At 47.9% G+C, this 27,365-nt stretch overlaps 1 protein-coding gene across 7 annotated transcripts in view; it reads right to left on the bottom strand.

Annotated features, from left to right (window-relative positions):
- The window catches only part of LOC140398460 (beta-1,4 N-acetylgalactosaminyltransferase 2-like), a 71,461-nt gene extending 48,435 nt beyond the window's left edge, over positions 1-23,026 (bottom strand). Inside the window, exons 1-2 of one of the 7 annotated variants that reach the window (XM_072487160.1) lie at positions 22,726-23,026; positions 20,966-21,076 (exon numbers count right to left, since the gene is read on the bottom strand). Coding sequence is in view for 4 of the 7 variants with exons in the window: in XM_072487155.1 (XP_072343256.1) it covers positions 14,369-14,391 (23 nt within the window). In the remaining 3 variants the exon portion in view is untranslated. Of the gene's footprint in view, positions 1-8,251; positions 8,407-14,368; positions 14,396-14,755; positions 14,841-20,965; positions 21,184-21,414; positions 21,611-22,725 lie in introns of those variants that run through there. The other 6 variants (XM_072487161.1, XM_072487155.1, XM_072487157.1 and 3 more) reach the window with 6 other exon arrangements.
- Between the last annotated feature and the right edge of the window lie 4,339 nt (positions 23,027-27,365).

The following is a 27,365-nucleotide window of genomic DNA, read 5'->3' as shown; positions in this document are numbered from 1 at the left end:
CACTAAGGGCAATCTTGGACACTAAGGGCAATTTATCATGGCTAATCCACCTAACTTGCACATCTTTGGACTGTGCGAGGAAACCGGAGCACCTGGAGGAAACCCACGCACACACGGGGAGGATGTGCAGACTCACTCACAAAACCATGCTGTTATGAAAACTTCCCCTTCTATTAAATGACCTCTGGGAAAGTAGTGTTTAACTAACTCCATTCTTCAAAAATATACCAAACTAACTTCATGAAGTTTTAATTTTGGCCAACTGTGATCCACAAAACCTTCTTTATTCCAAAACGTTGTTTCCGATATTAAAATGTGTAGAATGGTGTCTGTGGGTGTGAGCCTCAAACATAGAATCATAGAATTTACAGTGCAGAAGGAGGACATTTGGCCCATCGAGTCTGCACCGGTCCTTGGAAAGAGCACCCCATTTCATCCCACACTTCCAACCTATCCCTGTAACCCCCACATAACCTTTTTTTTTGGACACTAAGAGCAATTTAGCATGGCCATTCCAACTAACCTGCACATCTTTGGACTGTGGGAGGAAACCGGAGCACCAGGAAGAAACCCACGCAGACACGGGGAAAATGTGCAGACTCCGCACAGACAGTGACCCAAGCCGGAATCGAACCAGGGACCCTGGAGCTGTGAAGCAATTATGCTATCCACAATGCTACCGTGGATGCTACTTGCATCGGATGATTATGGTGGGGGGGGAATTTTAATACGGTCATAGATCCGAGTGTGAATCAGTCGAGTTCCAAGACATCGAGGGTGTCAGCAGTGGCAAAGGAGCTGGGGTTTATGGAGCACCTAGAGGGCGGTTGGATCCATGGAAGTTTGGGATGCCGAGGGCGAAGGAGTTTTCATATTTCTCCCATGTGCACGGGAGTACTCCTAGATTGATTATTTCTGTTGGACAAAACATTGCTGGTGGGGTTGGCCGACTGGGAGTACTCGCCGATTGTGATTTATGACCACGCACTGTACTGGGTGGATTTACAGGTGGCCTGGAGGGGGGCCTAGTGCCCACAGTGGAGGCTGGATGATGGGTTGCTGGTGGAAGAGGAGGTGTGTGAGCAGGTGAGGGCTGCCATTTGGGGCTACATGGAGCTGAATGACATGGTGGAGATCACAGCCACCACGCTGTGGGAGGCTCTCAAGGCCGTATCGGGGGGAGTTTATATCAATTCAGGCGCAAAGGGAGAAAATGGAGCAGGAGAAAGGGCAAGACTGGTGGACGAGATTTTGAGGGTGGACAGGAGGCATTCGGAGGCGCCGGAGGCAGGACAGTTGAAGGGGAGACAGAGACCCCAGATGAAGTTTGGGCTAGTTTCTATGGGGAAAGCGATGGGGCAGCTGCGGAGGGCCAGAGGGTCGGTGTATGAGTATGGGGAAAAGGCAAGTATGATGTTGCCCATCAGCTGAGAAAGCAGGAGGTGGCAAGGGAGATCGGTGGAGTTATGGATGATAAGGATAAGGTGATGATGGACCCAGAGGGGGTGAATGGGATGTTCGAGGAGTTCTACAGGAGGCTCTATAGGCCGGAGCCCCCAACCAGGGAGGAGGGGATGCGGCAATTCCTGGATGGGTTAGAGTTTCCCAAAGTGGAGGAGGGGCTGGTTCAGGGACTGGGTGTTCCAATTGGGCTGAGGGAGGTGATGGATAGTATGAGGATGCTGCAGGTAGCGAAGGCTCTGGGTCGAGGCGGGTTCCTGGTAGAGTTTTACAAAAGGTTTGGGGCGGTCCTGGGGCCACTAGTAGTGAGGGTATATAATGAAGCAAGGGAGAAGGGACAATGCCCCCCCTACACTGTCACAGGCTCCCTTCTCCCTGAGTTTAAAGAAGGATAAGGATCCGAAGCAATGTGAGTCGTACCGCCTGATATCACCACTGAACATGGAAGCCAAGTTATTGGCGAAGGTGTTGGCTTCATGAATCGAGGACTGCGTCCCGGGGGTGATAGGTGAGGATCAGACAGGTTTTGTGAAGGGGAGGCAGTTGTCGGCGAATGTGAGGAGGCTCCTCAATGCGATTATGATGCCTTTGGAGGGGCAGGAGGTGGAGGTAGTGGTGCCGATGGACGCGGAGAAGGCTAGTGATCGGATGGAGTGGGCGTATTTGCTGGAGTGCTGGGGCGGTTCCGGTTCGGGCAGGGGTTTGTGGATTGGGTCCACTGTTATATAAGGCGCCGGTCGCGAGTGTGTGGACGAACCGAGTGAGTTTGGGGTACTTCGGGTTGCACCGTGGGACGAGGCAGTGGTGTCCACTCACCCCATTGCTATTTGCCTTGGCGATAGAGCCTCTGGCAATGGCGCTTAGGGCGTCGAGGGACTGGAGAGGGATTGAGCAGGGGTAGAGGGGGGGGGGGGGGGGGGAAGGGTGTTGGCTTTGAGCTCAGGGTCTCATTGTATGCAGATTACCTGCTACTATTATATATTTCGGACCTAGTGGGCAGCATCGGAGGCATCATGGAGATCCTGGGGGAATTGGCCCGTTTTTGGGATGCAAATTCAATATGGGAAAGTGCGAGGTGCTCCGGATAGAAGCCAGAGCGTAGGAAAGGAGACTAGGGGAGTTGCCGTTTAGGGTGGTTGGGGCGAATTTCAGGTATTTGGAGTATCCAGGTGGCGCAGAGTTGGGCACTGTTGTACAAACTGAACCTGGCTCGGTTGGTGGAGCAGATGAAGGGGGACTTTAAGAGGTGGGATGTGCTGCCGCTGTCGCTGGCAGGGCGGGCTCAGATAGTAAAAATGACGGTGCTGCCAAGGTTTCTGTTCAGATTTCAGAACCTCCCAATATATGTCCCCAAGTCATTTTTTAGGATGGTCAATGGGTTTGTGTGGGTAGGGAAGACCCTTTGGGTCAGGTGGGCTTTCTTGGAACGGGGGCGAAGGGGGTTTGAGGCTGGCATTGCCGAATATGATGAACTATTACTCGGTGGTGAATATTGCTATGGTTAGCAAATGGGCAGTGGGGGAGGGGTGGGTGTGGCAGCAGGTAGAGGCGGCATCGTGTAGGGGTCTATGTTTGAGGGCTTTGTTGTTGGCGCCTTTACTGTTCTCGTCGGCCATGTACGCGGTGAGCCCAGTGGTGGTGTCGGCCCTGAGGGTGTGCGGATTGTGGAGGCAGCATCTCGGCTGGAGGGTGCCTCGGCGTGGGCATTGATCTATAAAAACCATAGGTTTGCACGTGCGGAGCTGGATGTGAGGTTTAGGTGGTGGCGGCAGACAGGGATTGAGTGCCTTGGCCACTTGTTTACACGGGGTAACTTGTGAGGTTGGAGGACCAGGAGGAAGTGTATAAGTTGCCCGGGGGGAATGGCTTTAGGTACCTGCAGGTTCAGGACTTTGTAAGGAGAGAGATGCCATCCTTTCCTGGGCTGCCGTGCCCGGGGTTGCAGGACCAGGTGCTGTCGAAGGATGAAATTGGGGAGGTGTCAGATGTGAATAAGGAGTTGATGGAGCGGGTGGGACCCTGGTGGGGGATATTAGGTGTAAATGGGAGTAAGAGCTGGGAGGGAAGGGGGCGGGGACTGAGATGTGAGCGGAGGCCTTGCGGAGGTTAAACCCATCCTCGTCATGTGTGAGGTTAAGCCTCATCCAGTTTAAAGTGGTGCATTGGGCTCATATGACGGTGGCGAGGATGAGTAGTTTCTTTGGAGGGGTAGAGGTTAGGGCTTGGCGATTTGGGGGGGGGGGGGGTTTGAGGGGATTCTGGCAGGGGTTCTCGGACGTGATATCCGAGGTATTGTGTGTGGAGGCGGTTCTGCGTCCAGAGGTGGCAATATTCGGGGTGTCGGAAGACCCGGGAGTCCAGGGGGTGAGAGAGGCCGATGTTTTGGCCTTTGCCTCCCTGATAGCCTGGAGATGGATTTTGCTAGGGTGGCAGGACGAGGAGCTGCCGAAAGCGGCAGTGTGGGTGAGTGCCCTGGCAGAATTCCTGAGTCTGGAGATCAAGTTCGCGTTGAGGGGGTTGGCAGGGGGGTTCACCCGGTGGAAGCCGTTTATTGATTTCTTTAAGGAGGTTTGAAGGGCCAGCAATGGGAGTGGGGGGCTGGGGGGTAAAATGGGGAAGGTGGGACTCGAGGTGGGGGTCAGCATCAGGGGAGCAGGCGGGGTATGGTTGCTTATTGTTTATTGAATTGTTCTGTTGTTCTTATGCTTCTTTTGGTATCTGTGAAAATGCCTTGAATAAAAATATTTTTAAAAAAAATGTTACAGTGAAGAAAGGGGCCATTCAGCCCATCGTGCCTGCTCCAGACAAAGAAGAAGCGAGCTGCTCATTTCAGACATCTACCACTTTCTGGGTGAAAAAGGCTTTTCCTCATGCCTTCTCCAGTCCTTCCACCAATCACTTTAATGCTTCCTGCCAATTGACCCCTCAGCTAGAAGAAACAATTCTTTCCTGTCCACTGTCTTGGCCCCTCATAATTTTGTACCCCTTCATTAGATCACCACTTAGCTTTCTCTGCTCTGAGGAAAACAACATGAGCCTCTCCAACCACTCTTCATAGTGACAATTCTCAAGCGGGAAAGGCCAAAAACGAGATTCATGAACCGTTTTGCAATTCACTCAACCTGCTCCTGATGGCGAAATCCGGATCTCGTCCAAAAATGGCGAGAAGCTCATTAAGTTTAATTTGCATTCATATCAATCTCATTAGCGAGATTGAAGTCGAATGCAGGAGCCTCCTGGTAGTTACCTCACATCCCAGCAAGAAGTTACAAGGGTATCGTTTAGAACTCCTCGACAAAAATGGGGATCTGATGCAATGGCTACTGAGGGGAAGTAAGGAGGTGAGTAGCCCACTTCATTTACAAGTATGCAAGCTCAACGCACCAGAGCGTGTTCCCTAGTGCTCTGGAGGTTGGGGGTGTGTGAGGGTGGGGGGGGGGGGGCCTTAGGGGGGTTTGAGGGTGTGGTAAACCACTGTATTGCATTGTTACAGCCTGGGCTTGTCCCTGCTGGCTCCGCCTGTGGCTCCTCCCCTCGGGCTCATGTATAAAGGTGGCTGGTCTCCGCCTCTGATCCAATTTGGGATCAGAGGCCAGGAGGCTTTCTGTTTAATGTATTAAAGCCTCAGTTACGGTCACCACTCGTTGTGTGTTCAATTTAATAAACTAAACATCTAATATGAATTCATCACTCAAGCCTGATCGCTTGGAGCTGGACCCACAGGCAGTCGACGCCACTGCAACGTTCGAGCACTGGCTAAGCTGCTTTGAAGCGTATCTCGGATCTTTCACCGAAAACTTCACTGACCTCCAAAAGAAACAGATCCGCCACGCACAGCTGAGCCCGCAAGTCTTTCTTCTCATCAGGGACGCTCGTATACAGAGGCGATAATGCTGCTGAAGGGACACTATGTTAACAAGGTTAGGCACTTTCTTGCCACGAGACGACAACGCCCTGGGGAGTCACTAGCAGAATTCCTGCGTGCCTTGCGGGTACACTGCAGGAACTGTGACTGCCAGGCGGTATCGGCTACCCAACACGCGGAGCTGTTGGTCAGGGACGCTTATGTCGCAGGCATGAAATCAAACTACATCCGCCAGCGATTGCTAGAAGGGGATACACGCGGCCTCCCAGAGACAGTGCAGCTCTCAAACTTGCTGGAGGTGGCCTACCAGAACATGGAGGCCTACATTTCCGACCGCACGGCACCTTCGTGGACCTCATGGGCGCCGCCATCATCCGACCCGTGTGCGGCACAAACTTGTGCCGCGCAGCAGCCCGCCAACGCCAGAAACCCCAAGTGCTACTCTTGTGGCCAGGGTACGCATCCCAGACAACGCTGCCCTGCACGGAACGCGACTTGCAACGGGTGTGGGAGGAAGGGCCACTTCGTAAAAGCATGCCAGGCCCGATCTCTCCCTAAAGCTTCTAGGCCCAGCAGTGCTGCCTGCTGCCTGTCGGGGCCGCCCCCAGCTGCCGCGCCACCCGCTATGTGCGACCCGTGGGCGCCACCACCTTCGCCGCCATCTTCAATTTCGGCTGCCACGTGCGACCCATGGGGGCCGCCATCTTTAATGCCATTATGTACTTCACCCACCACTCGCGACCCATGGGGGCTGCCATCTTTGACGCCATCTTCGATGCCACCCACCACGCACGACCCATGGGAGCCACCATCTTGGGACCACTACGCAGCCTCCCAGGAGCCCTGCTCACCCAATCATACGCTGGCCGCCGCTACCTCCGACCGGCCTACCCATCACCTTCCGAAGCTCGCCTCCATCACGCTCGACCAGTCCCGGCCTCATCACCTCACAAAATCGATGATGACCTCCGGATCACCGGGCACGAGACGGCCTACCTTTTCGATTCCGGGAGCACAGGCAGCTTCATACATCCAGACACGGTAAGGCGCTGCTCCCTCCCAATCTTACCCACGACCCAGAAAATCTCCCTGGCTTCCGGATCACATGCAGTAGAACTCCGGGGGTACTGTGTCGCGACCCTTACTGTACAAGGCGTAGAGTACACTAACTTCAAACTCTACTTCCTTCCCCATCTCTGCACTGCCCTATTACTGGGGCTCGACTTCCAGTGCCACCTCCAAAGCCTTACCTTAAAGTTCGGCAGACCCCTGCCCCCCCCTCACCGTCTGTAGCCTCGCGGCCCTTAAGGTCGCCCCACCCTCGCTCTTCGCTAACCTCACCCTGGACTGTAAGCCCGTTGCTACTAGGAGCAGGCGATACAGTGCCCGGGATAGGACCTTTATCAGGTTGGAGGCCCAGCGACTCCTACGAGAGGGGATCATTGAGGCTAGTAACAGCCCCTGGAGAGCCCAAGTGGTGGTCATCAAGACTGGGGAGATGCACCGGATGGTCATCATCTACAGTCAGACCATCAACTGGTACACGCAGCTCGATGCGTACCCCCTCCCCCGCATATCTGACATGGTCAATCAGATTGCGCAGTATCGAGTCTTCTCCACAGTTGACTTGAAGTCCGTGTACCACCAGCTCCCAATCTGCTCGGAGGACCGCCAATACACTGCCTTCGAGGTAGATGGCCGCCTCTACTACTTCCTCAGGGTTCCCTTCGGTGTCACCAATGGGGTCTCGATCTTCCAACGGGAAATGGACCGAATGGTTGACCAGTATGGGCTGCGGGCCACGTGCCCGTACTTAGATAATGTCACCATCTGCGGCCATGACCAGCAGGACCATGACGAAAACCTCCGGCACTTCCTCCACACCGCTAAACTCCTGAACCTCACCTACAATAAGGAAAAATGCGTTTTCCGCACAACCCGCCTAGCCATCCTTGGCTACGTTGTGGAAAACGGAGTCCTAGGGCCCGACACCGACCGCATGCGCCCCCTCCTGGAACTCTCCCTCCACCACTGCCCCAAGGCTCTGAAGAAATGCCTGGGTTCTTCTCCTACTATGCCCAGTGGGTCCTCAATTATGCGGACAAGGCCCATCCACTTATTAAATCCACCGTTTTTTCCTGACGGCTGAGGCCCACCTGGCCTTTAACCGCATCAAGGCAGATATTGCCAGAGCCACGATGCATGCTGTGGACAAGTCCATTCCGTTCCAGGTGGAATGCGATGCATCGGACTTTGCGCTGGTCGTCACCCTCAACCAGGCGGGTAGGCCCATGGCTTTCTTCTCCTGTACCCTCCATGCCTCCGAAATTCGACACACCTCCGTCGAAAAGGAAGCCCAAGCCATTGTAGAACCTGTGCGACATTGGAGGCATTATCTGGCCGGCAGGCGATTCACTCTCCTCACTGACCAACGGTCGGTTGCCTTCATGTTCAATAACACACAGCAGGCCAAGATCAACAATGACAAGATTCTGAGGTGGAGGATCGAGCTCTCCACCTACAACTACGATAACTTGTATCGACCTGGGAAGCTCAATGAGCCCCCAGATGCCCTATCCCACGGTACATGTGCCTGCGCACAAGTTGACCGACTTCGGGCCCTCCACAATGACCTCTGTCATCCAGGGGTGACCCGTTTTTTCACCGAGCAGAAACTTATAGCCAAGTTCCGCACACGAGTGCGGCCTCAGCCGGGACCTGGGATTCATGTCGCATTACATTCATCCCCTACCATCTGGCCTGCAAAATCCTACCAACTGTCCTGGCTTGACACAATTCACACCTCTTTAACCTGGGGTTACCCCATCTCTGGATCTGTAAAGATTTAATCACCTGCTAATGCTCGCATTCCAAGCATTGTCTGGCATCTTTGAATCTGTCTATATATATGTTTCTGGAACATACCTCTTCATTCACCTGAGGAAGGAGCAGCGCTCCGAAAGCTAGTGATATCGAAACAACCCTGTTGGACTTTAACCTGGTGTTGTAAGACTTCTTAAAGAAGATTGATTGTCAAGTTGGGCCTGAAGGGCCCTTCAACCAGCCAGAAGGATCCAGAAGCAAGATATTTTTCCTTTCTGTAAAGAAAGTATTTGCAGCTTTTAAAAGAAAAAATATAATAATAAAATAACTTAATTTAACCTGAAATAGTGGTTATTCCAAAATCTACTTTACTTACTTAGCAATGCGGGACCCAGGATCGATGCTTCTAAGTAGTAAGTAGATGAAATCTTCGGTGAAGGTATGTGTTATACCGGGGGATAACTTGAAAGCATAGTTTGACCTGAATAGCACCCACTGAAGCTTGCATCGGAGTCGGGGAGTGAGAATCCCTGATCACCATTTAGAATGTTGGCCCTTTTTGGTATGGGGGAATTCTAAGAATAGTGGTGATTTTTCAAAACCATGGCGCCCAACGTTTTAATTAAAACCTTGTTAATTATGCCTAGCAGGTTGCTTTATTTTCTACATGGCACCTGATGTGTTCGCACTGTGTTAATTACGCCCAGCCGGTTGTTTTGTTTTCTCCATGGCATCCAGCGTGGAGGCCTAGAATATTAGAAGTTTCTTGGTAAAGCGAAGTTAGAATATTAGAAGTTTCTAGTTGAGCAGAATGGGGGCTAGAGTGGGGGCTAGAATATTAGAAGTTTATAGTTCCCAAGAAATGGTTGGAATATTAGAAGTTTCTAACCGGCACAAAGGCTAGAATATTAAAAGTTTCTGGTCTATGTGTGAGTCAGACTTTACCTGCCGAGTTTAGTCTGGAAAGTCATGTGCGATTGGCGTTTGTAAGGATATTCTGTGGATCCAGGGGACTGAAGCTCAGGTTGGGTGTGTAAAATCAGCAGACTAGAAGATGCTGACCCTGAGAAAAACTCTGTAAGACATCTTCATGACAGCAGTAAAAATCTTGCATCCATTACTGGTAAAAGGAGGCCAAAAAATAAGGCAGATTGTGAGGTTAACGCCTAGAGAAATAGGGGACGCCTAGAATCTTTAGAGACCAATAACCAATCGACCCTCAACTAAAACAGGAAGATAGTGCCTTAGTTAGCCTTGGATATGGCCCAGAAAGGGTACTCATCCTTAATTTCAGATTGCAACTGAAAGGGACAACCAGGAACAGAACTTAGAATTCCGAAAAATGGCAATTAGAATAGTCCTCTTGCTCTGAAACATGGTCAAGAGAGTTGAAGCAATGAAACAAGAGTGGAAGAAATTAACAGGCAAAAAAACTCCTGCATAAGTGAAACTTTATCAGCATGGAGGGGTCTCAATTTTTGTTAAGAGTAACTAAAACCCTACTGAATAGAGATCCAACATCTCAGTGGATAAATGTGTGTGTGTTTAATAAGGATTTGTGAAACCCTACAAAGTAGAGATCCAAGATCTGAGTGGATGAATGAGTGTGTGTATGTTTAAAAGGAATTGTGAATTTCCTTTGGTGTTCGTATTTTTAAAAAATGTTGTATTTTGTAAAACCGAGTTTCACATCAACTGGAAGTTATAAAAGGCAGGTAGAAATGTGACCAGTATTATGAGGTGATAAATCAGCATGTTCAGAACTAAATTAGTCTCAGAATAAACAGATAAAGAGTTTGCACTGGGCAGCAGTCAGCTGCTTGCAGGCTTTGAAACTGAGCATTGAAATTGACACTGTATAGCTCCGCAGGGTCCTAGTGCCCGATGAACACAAGATCCACGAGCAAAAATAATGATATTTAGAATGTTAAATACATTGAAGATGGAGCTTTAGAGAATAAAGATTTTGCAGAGAATTACTTGCAGCATAAGGAAAAGAGAATCTGATGGCAGGAAAAGATTTAATAAAAATAGATGCAGGTAAAATTAAGATATTAAAACAATTGATGACACAGAGGAAATTTGGGTGAAGCTACCAACTAAAACTGCAGGAAAAATAATCAGTGAAGCTGTAAAATGTAAAGAAAAGATTGTTCAGAATCTGAGTAAACATACAGTTGATTTAGAGAAGCATGGTGTCTGGAGCAAAAGAAATTATATCACAATTAAAACACATGACCCAATTGGTGGGAAGACAGTGAATTAAAACTTGTTAGCAGCATTTATTGGACAGATGATGAAGTTAAAATGTCATGTTTGGAACTTACCTTCATAAAAATCCGGCCATAATCAAAATAAAGTAATTAAAGTAAATGCAGTAGCAATATCAGGAATGTATCAGGGTAAGGTTTCGACAGATTGGATCAGAGTGAGCAAAAGAGGAGGAGTTTGAGATTCTTCGAATCTCACTCAGGGGTGCAATGACAGAAGGAGGAGGCTTAACAGGTTTAATTGTATGAAGGACATAAAGGATAAGGAAAATAAACCAGTTCAAAAAGAAAAAGGAAAGAAATGGTAGCAAAGAAATCCGGAAGTCCTGGAGAGGGTACGCCTGGAGTGTTCAAACGAAGATAGAAAGTATAAATTAAAGAATAGGGCCCTCTCAACCCTTGACTTATTCATGTGATTTTTCAGATGGAAAAAATAAATAACAGACAAACCAGTTCACAAGAAGGAAGAGAACTGCACTCCAGAGAAGAATGTTTTAGACAGCGTTGGGGGAAAACTAATGATACAATTGGCTACATATTTGAGGGAATTCAATGACAGAGCCCGGAGGAAAACTTTACGGGTTAGAAACAAATCAAAATATCAAATTATTACTGAACAGTGAAACCTCCGGTCAGACATCTCTAATTGGACATCAGCTGATGGATGATCTGTGGTCTCCATGCGGTATGTACTACGTGGTGGAGTTATTAAGGATCTCGGCAGACAGCAGTGACTGACGAGGAACCCCAATATGATAAAAGACAATAGTTTAAGAATTTTTGGAGCTTGATGCCACGGCGGGAAAAGTATTACCAATGCAGCAAACAATATTGCATTGAACAGCTGTAAACATTATTAAGGAAGAAATGTCATGTAAATTGGTTGGGGCTGTTATGTTATGATAATGGGGGTATGTGTGCCGTTCGAGAACTTGATCAGCATTTCTAAACTGTGTGAATGTTTTAGTAGAGGGGGAATAGTGGTAGTTTAGTGTGTTTTCTTGATTTAACTGCATAGAACATCACAAATAATATTGATGTTGTTCACACGCTATATTTAGTATGTAATGACTATGGATCCCAAAGCCACGAAGGGATGTGTCGATATTGTACTTTATTTTTAGTATTAAAATTGTGATAACAGTTGCAAATATGTAAAGTTGTAACACACGGTCTATTTGTGTGCTTAGGTAATGAGTAATGTGTTAAGATAAGACTTAAAAAAAACAACTTTGTATTTAACAATAGGGAGAATTTATTTGGAAGAAGTGATAGTTCGATGTGGTTTTGTGAATACTGTCGGCATATTGTATTGCAAATGTAAGGGAAATGATAACAGATGAAAGGGATTTGAAGGAAATTTGTCAGAAAGATATTCTCTCATGTACACCAGGGGCTGGCCGACATACATGGTTCAGGACAATGTTAGACATTAATGTGGAGAAGTCAGGGATAGAAGCAGGGTCAATTGAACCTTTTAAATTAATGAAGCAAGGGGTGGTACATGATATCATAATTTACCATTCCATTGAGAAACGGAAAGCAATTTGGATGATGGAAAAAGGGGACACTTAAGAGCCAGTGATGGATAAATGACCTTTTTGGTTACTGATGGACTGAGTTGTGTGCTGTTTCTAAGGGACATGCGGATGCTTCTACGGTGCTGCTACCCCAAGGAAGTAAAATGCTTTGGAGGTAGTGGAACACGGATAAAGCTATTGTGTTACCTTCCTGAGCGGCTGTGCCATGGTTCACGGTAATTGGACTTGAGGAAAGAACGAAAAAAGACACTGGTCTGTGATATGGATACATTTACGAATTGATTTTGGTGCACAATTTAAAATCACAAAACATGTACATACAAATGAGAAAGATCGGGGATAAATGTTAGTCAGTACAATTAGATGGGGGGATAATTGACCAAATGATATAGTAATGTTTCAAATGTCAAGACAGGGTGTTATTGAAAATATGGAAAGATGTGTCGTTTGAAACATGGAAGTGTGGCAATATCTGGTCTGAGAGAAACATGAGAGAACGTAGGAAAAGATCCCACGAAGGGTTAACAGCAGCTGCCAGGGAAGGATTGTAATATGCAGATATCCTTGATCAAGCAGGCTTAGCAAACAAGACAAACATGATTTTGAATGAAGCCAAAAACAATGGCTCACACCTTCATTGAAAGTAACTATCTTAGTAAGCATCTGGAAAAGAATGAATGAGGTTCAGTTGAATTTGGTGAGTATTCTAGGTGTGAAAATTTGCTAATACCAGGTAAATTAAAGAAAACTGGAGACTATCAGTCTACGAGAAACATAATTCAAAGCCAAAATCAAAGTCAAAATTATGAGCTGAGGACACAATTGGAAAATAAAACTATAGAAATGGTAGGAATTAAAAGTAACACCTCTATTGAAACCAAAGCATTTCGAACATCACAAAGGAAACAATGTAATCAGATCTGAGGTGAAGTCATGTCAAAATGAATACTTAGTTGGATTAGAAGGTTTAGATCAAAGATACTTTTTACAATCAAAGTGAAAAATGTTACTTTACAATAACGTCATAAAAACTTAATAACTGTTAGAAAGAGAATATAAACCTAGAGACCAGGGCAGGAACTACCAGAACCAGAAGCAGAACCAGAGGGAGAGAGAGAGAGGGGAGAAGCAGTTCAGAGTCAGATTACAGTCAGCTCGGCCATGGGAAATGGACAGGGCATAGCAGCCGAGCTAAAATAGCTAATACATCTAAGGAAGACTAGAATTTAAAGAGGAGCCAGAGTCAGCTCAGAAATAGTCAGCTCTCACAGCTCGGTACATGGGAAAGATAGGACACAGCAACTGAGTTAACCAGCGAATACATCTAAAGAAGACCAGACTTTAAAGAAGATTGATTGTCAAGTTGGGCCTGAAGGTCCCTTCAACCAACCAGAAGGATCCAGAAGCAAGATATTTTTCCTATCTGTAAAGAAAGTATTTGCAGCTTTTAAAAGAAAAAATATAATAATAAACTAACTTAATTTAACCTGAAATAGTGGTTATTCCAAAGTCTACTTTACTTACTTAGCAATGCGGGACCCAGGATCGATGCTACTAAGTTGTAAGTAGATGAAACCGTCGGTGAAGGTATGGGTTATACCAGGGGATAACTTGAAAACATAGTTTGACCTGAATAGCACCCACTGAAGCTTGCATCGGAGTCGGGGAGTGAGAACCCTTGATCACCATTTAGAATGTTGGCCCTTTTTGGTATAGGGGGAATTCTAAGAATAGTGGTGAGTTTTCAAAAACACACCCAAGGTGGGAAAATTGCCTTGTTCCAAAAATGCATGTCATCCAGGGTGGGGAGACTGTGCCATAACCTCTTTTGATAATTACTGTTGAATTTACTTTCACACCCTTTGAAACAACTTCCTGCTAAAAAACTAATTCGCCTCTCTGTTCACCTTGCTAATTAGCAATGACAATGTCAGTGGCAACAACTTATCCTTTTATTTATTCTTGCTCTATCAAAACACCACATAATTCTGAAGATGTTACTTAAAACTCCCTTTTGTGTTTCTCTGTCTGCAGGGTGGGGAAGGTTTAAATATCCCCATCGGCATTATGCGTCTCGACAAACCAGTGCAGGTAAGACAGCATCTAAACTCAGCTTGTATACAAAAAAATGTTCTCTCCATTCCCTCCCACCCCACCCTCATCTTTAAATAACCAGTGGAAAAGAATATCAAAATTAATAGCAAAAACAGATTCATAGAATCGTAGTGATACAGGACCAAAAAAAGGATTAGTACCTTATATGCTCGCTTCTCCAGAGTTTTATAATTGACCCCTATAACGTGCTTTTACCCCATGGCCCTGAACCTTCATGTATTTACCAAACACCTTTTATTTTAATAGCTGCTTCCAGTTCCGTTGAGAAAAATGCAATCCATGCAACAACTCACCGTATACCCATTACTTTCTTCATGTCATAGATTATCATGGAATTTACAGTGCAGAAGGAGGCCATTCAGCCCATCAAGTCTGCACCGGCTCTTGGAAAGAGCACCGTACCCAAGGTCAACACCTCCACCCGATCCCCATAACCCACTAACCCCACCCAACACTAAGGGCAATTTTGGACACCAAGGGCAATTTATCATGGCCAATCCACCTAACCTGCACATCTTTGGACTGTGGGAGGAAACCGGAGAACCCAGAGGAAACCCACGCACACACGGGGAGGATGTGCAGACTCCGCACAGACAGTGACCCAAGCTGGTATTGAACCTGGGGCCCTGGAGCTGTGAAGCAATTGTGCTATCCACAATGCTACCGTGCTGCCCTTGTCACCCCTGGTTCTTCTGCCAAATAGTTCAAATTGGTGTGCTCAGATCAATTATCTTTCCCGTGTGAAGGATGTGTGTCCTTCATTACTTTTTACCGAATTCCTTAAGATTTTGAACACCGCCATCAAATCTTCCTTTCGCTTTCTCGTCTGGAAGAGAGTATAACTGAGATCCCCTCAATTACGACTCGAGAGAGAAGATTGATAATTCAAAGGCTTTAATTAGCAGAGAACCAGACAGCTGCCGAGAAGTGTGCTCACTGCACGCTGCCCACTGAACATTACCTTATATACAGTTCCCTGGGGGGGGGCGGAGCTGAAGGCGGAGTCCCCCAAGGTTCCAAACCCGGCCTTAAAGGGATCATCACATTAAAGATACAGTTATCATTCATCACATTCACCCCGTTTTTAAAAAAACGCAGAGTCCGTCGGGGGTGAAGTGGAATTACATGTTCCGTCTTTTGGGTGGTCTGATTGTCCGTGTTGACCTTCTCAGCTCCAGCGGATACGGTCGTCCTCGGTGGGGGTATATCCGGGAGCACGGTTGTCTGAGCCTTTGCCCGTGTTGGAGTACGGAGGGGTATCCGGGGTGACTAGGGTGATTGGTGCCGGCGCTGGCTGGGGGGAAGGGGGCGCTATGGGGGGGGCGCTGTCGGAGTCGGCAGCCGGTGCGGGGAGGGGAGCGTCGGTAAAAGGGGGGCGTCGATGGTAGAGTCAGCGGGTGCCAGGTCCCACAGGGAAATGGTGTCTTGCCTGCCATCAAGGTGCTTGACGTAGGCATATTGAGGGTTTGCATGTAGCAGTTGGACCCTCTCGACTAGTGGGTCTGTCTTATGGCTCCTCAAGTGCCTCCGGAGTAGAACTGGTCCCGGAGTCGTCAGCCAACGTGGAAGCGAGACCCCAGAGGTGGACTTCCTGGGGAAGACAAACAAATGGTTGCGAGGGGTCTCGTTCGTGGCCATACAGAGGAGCGACCTAATGAAGTGTAGGGCATCGTGTAGGACCTCCTGCCAGTGGGCGGTTGGGAGACTTCTTGACCGTAGAGCTAGAAGGACTGCCTTCCAAACTGTCGCGTTCTCCCTCTCCATCTGCCCGTTTCCCCGCTGGTTATAGCTGGTCGTTCTGCTCGAGGCGATGCCTTGTTGAGCAGATATCGACGCAGATCATCGCTCATGAACGATGTACCCCGGTCGCTGTGGATATAAGCAGGGAAACCAAACAGGGTGAAGATGCTGTGCAGTGCCTTGATTACAGAGGCCGAGGTCATATCATGGCAGGGGACAGCGAATGGGAAGCGGGAGAATTCATGATGACAGTGAGGAAATAAACGTAGCAGTTGGTGGACGGGAGGAGCCCTTTGAAGTCCACGCTTAGTCGCTCAAAGGGCCCAGAGGCCTTGACCAGGCATGCCTTGTCTGGTTGGTAGAAGTGCGGTTTGCACTCCGCACAGATCTGTCAAGCCTTGGTCATGGCCTTGACCTCCTCGGTGGAGTAAGGTAGGTTTCGGGACTTGTTGAAATGAGCAAGCCGGGTGACCCCCGGGTGACAGAGGCGGTCTTTCTGCGCGTTGGCGCACGTGCCGCGGGACAGGGCTTCTGGGGACTAGTTGAGCTTCCCCGGACGATATGTAATATCGTACACATAGGTGGAGAGTTCTATTCTCCACCTCAGAATTTTATCATTCTTTATTTTGCCCCGTTGTGCGTTATCGAACATAAAGGCGACTGACCGTTGGTCGGTGACGAGGGCGAACTTCCTACCAGCTAGGTAGTGCCTCCAGTGCCGCACGGCCTCCACTATGGCTTGTGCCTCCTTCTTGACTGCAGAGTGCTGGATTTCCGAGGCGGTGAGGGTTCGGGAGAAGAACGCTACTGGTCTGCCCGCCTGGTTGAGGATAGCAGCCAGGGCGACGTCTGATGCATCGCTTTCTACTTGGACGGGGACGGTTTCGGCCACCGCGTGCATGGCGGCCTTGATGATATTGGTCTTGATACGACTGAAGGCCAACTGAGCCTCAACCGTCAGGGGAAAAACCATGGTTTTAATGAGTGGTGGGGCTTTGTCCACATATCTGGGGACCCACTGGGCGTAATAGGAAAAGAGCCCCAAGCACCGTTTGAGTGCCTTGAGGCTACGGGGGCAGGGAAGTTCGTTAAGGGGGCGCATGCAGTCGGGGTCTGGGCCGAGGACCCCGTTTTCCACGACGTAGCCGAGGATGGCTAGTCGGGTTGTGTGGAACACGCATTTCTCTTTGTTGTATGTCAGATTGAGAGCCCGGGTAGTCTGGAGGAACTTCCTCAGGCTTGCGTCGTGGTCCTGCTGGTCATAGCTCGTAAGCCATCATTTGATCCATCGCCCTTTGAAAAATGGAGACTCCATTTGTGACGCCAAAAGGGACCCTGAGGAAGTGAAAAAGCCGACCGGCTGCTTTGAAGGCCGTGTAGGGGCGGTCCTCCGGGCGGATAGGGAGCTGATGACAGGCGGATTTTAGATCAACCGTGGAGAATACCCGATACTGAGCGATTTGGTTTGTCATTTCTGCTATGCAGGGAAGAGGGTGCGCATCAAGTTGCGTAAAACGGTTTATGGTCTGACTATAGTCCACCACCATTCGTTGCTTTTCCCCAGACCGGACTACCAATACTTGTGCTCTCCAAGGGCTGTTGCAAGCATCTATGACTCCTTCTTTTAGTAGTCGCTGAACTTCTGACTTGATGAAAGTCAGGTCTTGGGCACTGTACCGCCGACTCCTGGTGGCGACGGGCTTACAGTCGGGAGTGAGGTACGCGAAGAGGGGGGGTGGTGCAACTTTGAGTGTCGCCAGGCTACATACCTGAGTGGGGGCAGGGGTCCGCCAAACTTCAGTGTCAGGCTTCGGTGGCTGCACTGAAAGTCCAGACCGAGCAGCAGGGGGGCGCAGAGGTGAGGGAGGATATAAAGTTTAAAACGGACGTATTCGGCGCCTTGAATAGTGAGGTTCGCGACACAATACCCCGTGATTTGGACCGAATGAGACCCAGATGCGAGGGCGATAGTTAGGGAGGCGGGATAGGTGCGCAAGGAGCAGCGTCTTACCGTGTCTGGGTGAACAAAGCTCTCTGTGCTCCCGGAGTCAAATAGGCAGGGGGTGTCGCGACCGTTGATTTGGACCTGCATCATTGAGTTCCGCAGGTGCTTCGGCCGTGATTGATCGAGAGTGATTGCTCCCAGTTGCGGGTAGTCAGAGTCCTCGGTTGAGTCGGACTCACAAAATGGCCACCGGGAGTCACAAAATGGCTGCCGCCGTCAGTCGCACGTGTCGGATTTTGAAGATGGCCTCCGCCAAGATGGCCACCCCCATGACTCACGCGAGGCCGATGACGCGTCAGAAGTGGGCATGTCTTGTTGGCAGTTGCCGTTTAGTTAATATATTATTTATTTGTTAAAAAAAAAAACGGTCATTATTATTTATATTGTTTTAAAGTTGTAAAAAGGGGAAAATCCTGTACTGTTCTTGTTTGAACGAAAAAAAATTGAATAAAATATATTTAAAAAAAAAGAAGTGGGCATGTCCGGCCGGCGCGCTGTCACGTTGCGGGGCCTGTGGGCCCGGGAGTTGGATTTCTGGGCCCGATGAGACTTTTGTTTCTGGCCATTGGGCCCAGCCAGGCAGACCTTTGCGAAGTGCCCCTTCTTTCCGCAATCGTTGCAGATAGCGGAGCGGGCTGGGCAACGCAGGCGTGGGTGTTTACCTTGCCCACAGAAATAGCACGGTGTACCCTCGGTGTGAGCGGGTCGCTGCGCGGTGCAGGCCTGTAGCGTGGCCGAGTCTGGAGGGGATCGAGAGGGGTTCGCAAGGTCCGCGGAGTACGTGCGGAGATTATGGTGGGCCGCTTCCAGAGACGAGGCGAGCGTTACCGTGCCTTGGAGATCCTTTGCCCCGTCTTCTAGGAGCCGCTGCCTGATGTACGTGGATCGGACACCGGACACGAACGCATCACGAATATGTAAGTTCATATGGACATCTGCCGTCACCTCTTTATGATCGCAGTTCCTGGTGAGTGCGGTGTCTCTTCAGATATTCGTCCAACGTTTCCCCGGAACGCTGGCGGCAGGTCGAGAGCAAATATCGGGCGTGTACCTCGTTTATCGGCTTAACGAAGCACTTCTGTAGGATTTTGACCGCTGTTTCGTACGTTGTAGCCTTCTCGATCACGGATCGAGACCCTTACTGTACAAGGCGTAGAGTACACTAACTTCAAACTCTACGTCCTTTCCCATCTCTGCGCTGCAATATTACTGAGGATCGACTTCCAGTGCCACCTCCAAAGCCTTATTTTAAAGTTCGGTGGACTCCTGCCCCCCCCTCACCGTCTGTAGTCTCGCGACCCTTAAGGTTGCCCCACCCTCGCTCTTCGCTAATCTCACCCTGGACTGTAAGCCCATCGCTACTAGGAGCAGGCGATACAGTGCCCAGGATAGGACCTTTATCAGGTCAGAGGTCCAGCGGCTCCTACGAGAGGGAACCATTGAGGCTAGTAACAGCCCCTGGAGATCCCAAGTGGTGATCGTCAAGACTGGGGAGAAGCACCGGAAGGTCATCGACTACAGTCAGACCATTAACTGGAACACGCAGCTCGATGCGTACTCCCTCCCCCGCATATCTGACATGGTCAATCAGATTGCGCAGTATCAAGTTTTCTCCACAGTTGACTTGAAGTCCGTGTACCACCAGCTCCCTATCTGCCCGGAGGACCGCCAATACACTGCCTCCGAGGCAGATGGCCGCTTCTACCACTTCCTCAGGGTTCCCTTTGGCGTCACCAATGGGGTCTCGATCTTCCAAAGGGACGTGAAATGGACCGAATGGTTGACCAGTATGGGCTGCGGGCCACGTGCCCGTACTTAGATAATGTCACCATCTGCGGCCATGACCAGCAGGACCATGTCAAAAACCTCCGGCACTTCCTCCACACCACTAAACTCCTGAACCTCACCTACAATAAGGAAAAATGTGTTTTCCACACAACCCGCCTAGCCATCCTTGGCTACGTTGTGGAAAACGGAGTTCTAGGGCCCGACCCCGACCGCATGCGCCCCCTCCTGGAACTCCCCCTCCCCCATTGCCCCAAGGCCCTGAAGAAATGCCTGGGGTTCTTCTCCTATTATGCCCAGTGGGTCCTCAATTATGTGGACAAGGCCCATCCACTTATTAAATCCACCATTTTTTCCTGATGGCTGAGGCCCGCCTGGCCTTTAACCGCATCAAGATAGATATTGCCAGAGCCGCGATGCATGCTGTGGGCGGGTCCATTTCATTCCAGGTGGAGAGCGATGCGTCGAACTTTGCGCTGGTCGCTACCCTCAACCAGGCGGGCAGGCCCATGGCTTTCTTCTCCTGTACCCTCCATGCCTCTGAAATTCGACACTCCTCCGTCAAAAAACCCTTTTCGCTACAGGCTGAGGGGGGGCTTTGCATCTGTGAGACCTCCAAGCCAACTTTAAATCTTGTGGAGACGTATAGGAGGGGTAACCACAGCTGTAGCCTGTCTGTCCTACCAAACACTTCCAGGACTGAGCCCTGCTGCAGCTTCTCGCATGAAAGTCAGTTTCACCCCCTTTGACTGTGAGCAGCCTCTAGCCAAACTTCAAAGAGTTTTCAAATTGACCCGCATTCTGTGCTTTTACCCCACGGCACTGAACATTTTCCTCTTCTTCCATTTACCCAACACCCAGTTTCAGATGAGTCTAACACTAAAGGTGGGAAAATTGCCTTTGTACAAAAATACATGTTAGCTTGGGTGGGGAGATTGTGCCATATTCGGTTCCCTTTTGATAATTACTGTTGAATTTACTTCCACACCCTTTCAAACAACCTTCCTGCTAAAAAAACCTCATTCTCCTCTCTGTTCACTTGCTAATTTATCCTTTTATTTATTCTTGCTCTATCAAAACCCCACATAATTTTGAAGATGTTACTTAAAACTCCCTTTTGTGCTTCTCTGTCTGCAGGTTGGGGAAGGTTTAAATATCCCCATCGGCAATATGCTTCTCGACAAACCAGTGCAGGTAAGGCAGCATCTAAACTCAGCTTGTATACAAAAAAATGTTCTCTCCATTCCCTCCCACCCCACCCTCATCTTTAAATAACCAGTGGAAAAGAATATCAAAATTAATAGCAAAAACAGGTTCATAGTATCGTAGAGTGATACAGAACAAAAAAAAGGATTAGTACCTTATATACTCGCTTCTCCAAAGAGTTTTCGAATTGACCCGTTACGTTCTTGTGCGTTGAAATGATTGAGTCAGTGCACCAAAGAACATCTAGTTTGTGACTAGTTAATATCTATTAAATTACAATAAAGTGGGTAGAAAACAATATTAATACTACGAATGAACATTAAACTGTTAACTAGAATACGAGAGCTAATTCAAAACACGACTTTCCATGGCAACTCCTCACCCGGACTCATGAGGTTGCAGTTTCATGTGGTGTCGTTCTACTGCCACCTGCTTTGGAGATCTAACGTACTAACATACAGAATTGCTTACGCATATCATTACAACTCCCATACCGTGCTTTTACCCTGAATATTTTCCTCTTCATTTATTTACCCAACACCTTTTATTTTAATAGCTGCTTCCAGTACCGTTGAGAAAAATGCAACCCATGCAACAACTCACCATATACCCATTACTTTCTTCATGTCATAATGTGGAGATGCCGGCGTTGGACTGGGGTGAGCACAGTAAGAGGTCACAGGTGTGTTTCGATATCACTAGCTTTCGGAGCGCGCACCTGAGGAAGGAACAGCACTTCGAAAGCTGGTGTTATCGAAACAAACCTGTTGGACTTTAACCTGGTGTTGGAAGACCTCTTACTTTCTTCATGTCACCACTGGATCTTCTGCCGAATAGTTCAAATTCCACACTTTTCACATCATGCTATCTCTGTACCATCCCTTCACCTTTAAATGGTTTCAGGAATGCAGACAAACTGGGTTTTTAATTTGAAGGACTTTTGCAGACCAAAGCCCCAATGCGAGTAAAACAATATTTAAACTCACCTTGTGTATAAAAAAATACATTGTCTCTCCGTTCCATCCTGCCCCACCCTCATCTTTAAACAACCAGTGCAAAAGAATATCAAAATTAATAGCAAAAACAGGTTCATAGAATCGTAGAGTGATACAGAACAAAAAAGAAGATAAGTATGTCATATGCTCGCTTCTTCAAAGAGTTTTCAAATTGACCTCTATACTTGCTTTTACCCCGTGGCCCTGAACATTTTCCTCTTCACGTATTTACCCAACACCTAGTTTCAGATGAGTCTAACACCCAAGGTGGGAAAATTGCCTTTGTACAAAAATGCATGTCATCTAGGGTGGGGAGACTGTGCCATAACCTCTTTTGATAATTACTGTTGAATTTACTTTCACACCCTTTCAAACAACCTTCCTGCTAAAAAACTCATTCTCCTCTCTGTTCATCTTGCTAATTAGCAATGGCAATGTCAGTGGCAACAATTTATCCTTTTATTTATTCTTGCTCTATCAAAACACCACATCATTATGAAGATGTTACTTAAAACTCCCTTTTGTTCTTCTCTGTCTGTAGGGTGAGGGAGATTTAAGTATCCCCATCAGCAATACGCTTCTTGACAAACCAGTGCAGGTAAGACAGAATCTAAACTCAGCTTGTATATAAAAAAATACATTTTCTCTCCATTCCCCCCCATCCCATCCTCATCGTTAAACAACCAGTGGAAAAGAATATCAAAATTAATAGCAAAAACAGGTTCATAGAATCGTAGAGTGATACAGAACAAAAAAGGATTAGTACCTTATATGCTCGCTTCTCCAGAGTTTTATAATTGACCCCTATATCGTGCTTTTACCCCATGGCCCTGAACCTTCATGTATTTATCCAACACCTTTTATTTTAATAGCTGCTCCCAGTTCCGTTGAGAAAAATGCAATCCATGCAACAACTCACCGTATACCCATTACTTTCTTCATGTCACCCCTGGTTCTTCTGCCAAATAGTTCAAATTGGTGTGCTCAGATCAATTATCTTTCCCGTGTGAAAGATGTTTGTCCTTCATTACTTTTTACCGAATTCCTTAAGATTTTGAACACCTCCATCAAATCTTCCTTTCGCTTTCTCGTCTGGAAGAGAGTATAACATTTCCACACTTTTCACATCATGTGATCTCTATATCTTCCCTTCATCTTTAAATGGTTTGAGGAATGCAGACAAACTGGATTTTTAATTTGAAAGACTTTTGCAGACCACAAGGAGTCAAGACTGATTTCAGTAAAAAGCATTTTTCATTTAAACTTAATGGTATTTGCAATATACATCTGATCCTAGCCGGGTCTGTTTTGTCAATTCCAGCTTTGGCTGACTTTATGTAGAACTAAACGATGATCTATCCTGGCTCTCCACCCACTTAGCGGGGGAGCTCGTATTCTGCGAGACTCACGAGGCTAGTGATTGCCCCCACCATGTAAACCTCGTGCTGGCTATAACAAAGACATTATCCAAATATCTTGTTTATCTCAAGAGGTGATCTTGCACTTGACCAGACAAATGTGACTAAGACGCCACACTGCACATTTAAAAAAATATTTGTTTTAAAATTAAAAAATTTTTTTTTGAGTACTCAATTATTTCTTTTCCAATTAAGGGGCAATTTTAGCATGGCCAATCCACCTAACTTGCACATCTTTGGGTTGTGGGGGGTGAAACCCATGCAGGCTGGGAGAATGTGCAAATTCCACATGGACGCCCAGGGCCGGGATTCGAAACCGGGTCCTCTGCGCTGCAGGCAGCAGTGCTAACTACTGTGCTACGAGCCGCCTTTTAAAAAATATTTTTATTGAAGATGTTACTTTCATAATATTTTTTTTTTTAAATTATGACAAACTAACACCACAAACAATGGATATAAAACAAAACAATATAGCAAAAACCCAACCCACCATATAAATCCGAACCAAAAGTAAAAGAAAAAAACCCACTCATCCATAAACTAACCACCCCACCCAATCAACTGATGGTGATCAACTCTTTAGTTTCTTTGTTTTTAAAAATAAATGTAAAGTACCCAATTCATTTTTCTTCCAATTAAGGGGCATTTTTAGCGTGGCCAATCCACCTACCCTGCACATCTTTGGGTTGTGGGGGTGAGACCCAGGCAAACACGGGGAGAATGTGCAAACGCCACACGGACAGTGACCCAGGGCCAGGAGTGAACCAGAGTCCTCGGCATTGTGAGGCTGTAGTGCTAACCACTGTACACCCCGTGACCAACTCTTTCAAACAGGAAGTGAATGGCTGCCAATTCAATTTAGAACCCCTCAACAAACCCCCTGACAATGTACTTGACTTTCTCCAAATGCAAAAAGTAACTTCAGGTCACCCAACCGACCTGAGGCCCTGGGCGGAGTAGATCTCCACCCCAGCAGAACTTGCCTCTGGGCTATCAAAAAGTCCTCACCCCTGTTTGCAACCCCGGTGAGTCTGACATCCCAAAAGTGACCACCAAAGGACAAGGCACCAATGGGCCGCACGGTAGCACAGTGGTTAGCACTGCTGTTTCACAGCGTCAGGATCCCAGGTTCAATTCCCAGCTTGGGTCACTGTTTGTGCAGAGTCTGCATGTTCTCGCCGTGTCTGCGTGGGTTTCCTCCTGGTGCTCTGGTTTCCTCCCACAAGTCCCGAAAGACGTGTTGTTCGGAAATTTGGACATTCTGAATTCTCCCTCTGTGTACCCGAACAGGCACCGGAATGTGGTGACGAGGGGCTTTTCACAATAACTTCATTGCTGTGTTCATGTCAGCCTACTTCTGACAATAAAGATTATGATGTCATATGTTATGTCATGTTAGGCTTCAGATCAATGTTAAGAATCGCTGACATGGTGCTGAAGAAGGAGGCCCAAAAACTTCTAGCTTTGGACAGGATCAGAATGCATGGGTATGATTGGCCGGCCCCCGGGAACGTCGCTCATATTTGTCTTCTACCCAGGGAAAGAAATCACTCACCCTAACCTTAGTCAGGTGAGCCCGATGTACCACCTTAATCTGATCAGGCTGAGCTGTATACAGGAAGATGTAGCGTTTAACCGATGAAGGGCCTCACTCCACACTTCCTCATCCAAAATAGGTCCCAGTTCCCTCTCCCACATCGCTTTCACCTCATCCACCAGGGCCGGCTTCACTGGTAGGAACTGCCCGTCGATACCTGAAATACTCCCCTCACCAGACCCTGCCAAAGAAAGAATCCTCCCAGCAGCGACAGTGGCGCCAAGGGAAATGACGGGAAGGCCTTTGGCCTTTACCAATCTTAAGGAATCTGAACAAATGAGTCCTAAAAAGTCCAAACTTTACCAAGAGCTCCTCCAGGCGGGTGAACTGTCCCTCCACAAGTAAATCCCCAATTCTCTCAAGCTCCCCCCCCCCCCCCCCCCCCCAAATGTGGAGTCTAATCTGGATGGCGCATGTTGGTGGTTATCACAGATAGGGGCCAGCAACGACATGGACCCAAGCTTAAAATACAGCCTAAATTGCTTCCATATCCTTAGAGTGGACACTGCCGCTGGATTCAAAGAATACCTTGCCGGAGCAAACAGCAGCAAGGCCATTACCAATGCACCTAACCTAGAGCCCCTGCACAAACTCGCTTCTAACTATTCCCATATGGAACCCGGATCACTGAAACACCCCAAAACAATCTCGATGTTTGCTGCCCAGTAATAGAAAAGCAAATTGGGCAACGCTAGACGCCCCCCCGGCTGTCCCTCTGAAGAAATTCCCTACGAATCCTTGGGGTCTAACCTGCCCATATAAGGGATGCTACCAACTTATTAACCTTGACAAAAAAAAGATTTAGGGCTAAAAGTAGGAAGACACTGAGAAAGAAACAAAAACCTTGGGAGAATATTCATTTTAATGGACTGGACCCTGCCTGCTAAGGGCAGGGGAAGGTCACTTTTACAAGCTGACTTAATCTTCCTCACCAGACTAGTGTAGTTCAATTTATGGAGCACGGCCCAATCATGGGCTAACATGATACCCAGATAACAAAAGTTAGACATGGCAAGCTGAAAGGTTAACACCCTCAGATTAGCTCCCCTCACTGGGGGATTAACCAGAAATTATTTGCTCTTCTCGTTCAGCTTGTACCCTGAGAAGGAGCCAAAGCTCCCCAGTAGCTTCATTATTTCATATACGATTATGATTAACATGTACCAGCCACCATCAGCTGATGAATCAGTACTCCTCCATGTTAAACACCACTTGGAGGAAGCACTGAGGGTCGCAAGGGCGCAGAATATACTCTGGGTGGGAGACTTCAATGTCCATCACCAAGAGTGGCTCGGTAACACCACCACAGACCGAGCTGGTCAAGTGCTAAAGGACAGAGCTGCTAGACTGGTACTGCAATTGGTGGTGAGGCAACCAACAAGAAGGAAAAACATACTTGACCTCATCCTCCCCAACCTGCCTGCTGCATATGCATCTGTCCATGGCAGTATCGGTAGAAGTGACCACCGTGCAGTCCTTGTGGAGACAAAGTCCTGTTTTCACATTGAGGGTACCCTCCATCATGTTGATTTTGAACAGATCTAGCAACTCAAGACTGGGCATCCATGAGGCTCTGTGGGCCATCAACAGCAGCAGAATTGTATTCAACCACAATCTGCAATCTCATAGCCCAGCAAATCCCCCACTCTACCATTACCACCAAGCCAGGGGATGAACCCTGGTTCAATAAATAGTACAGAGAGCATACCAGGAGCAACAACAGGCATACCGAAAAATGAGGTGACAATCTGGTGAAGCTACAACATAAGACTACCTTTGTGCAAAACAGCATAAGCAGCAAGGGATAGACAGAGCTAAGTGATTCCACAACGAACATATCATATCTAAGCTCTGCAGTCCTGCCACATCCAGCCGTGCATGGTTATGGACAATTAAACAACTCACTGCTCCCCAAATATCCCCATCCTCAATGATGGAGGAGCCCATCACGTATGTGCAAAAGACAAGGCTGAGGCATTCGCAATAATCTTCAGCCGAAGTGCCGACTGGATGATCCATCTCAGTCTCCTCAGGAGGTCCCCAGTATCACAGATGTCAGTCTTCAGCCAATATATTTCAGTCCACGTGATATCAAGAAACGGCTGAAGGCACAGGATACTGCAAAGGCTGGGGTCCTGACAATATCCCGGCAATAGTACTGAAGACTTGTGCTCCAGAACCAGCCGCACCCCTAGCCAAGCTGTTCTAGTACATCTACAACACTGGCATCGACCCGGCAATGTGGAAAATTGCCCTGGTGTGTCCTGTGCACAAGAAACAGGATGAATCTAACCCAGCCAATTACCGCCCTATCAGTCTACTCTCCATCATCAGCAAAGTGATGGAAGGAGTCATCAGCAGTGCTATCAAGCAGCACTTACTCAGCAATAACCTGCTCATGGATGCTCAGTTTGTGTTCTGCCAGGATCATTCAGCTCCTGACCTCATTACAGCCTTGGTGCAAACATGGACAAATGAGCTGAATTCCAGACGTTAGGGGAGAGTGACTGCCCTTGACATTAAGGCAGCAATTGACCAAGTATG

Source organism: Scyliorhinus torazame, chromosome 21, assembly GCF_047496885.1.
Source record: "Scyliorhinus torazame isolate Kashiwa2021f chromosome 21, sScyTor2.1, whole genome shotgun sequence".
NCBI classification, from domain to species: Eukaryota; Metazoa; Chordata; class Chondrichthyes; order Carcharhiniformes; family Scyliorhinidae; genus Scyliorhinus; species Scyliorhinus torazame.
Note: the sequence above shows the minus strand (reverse complement) of the source record. Positions and strands in the feature narration are given on the sequence as shown.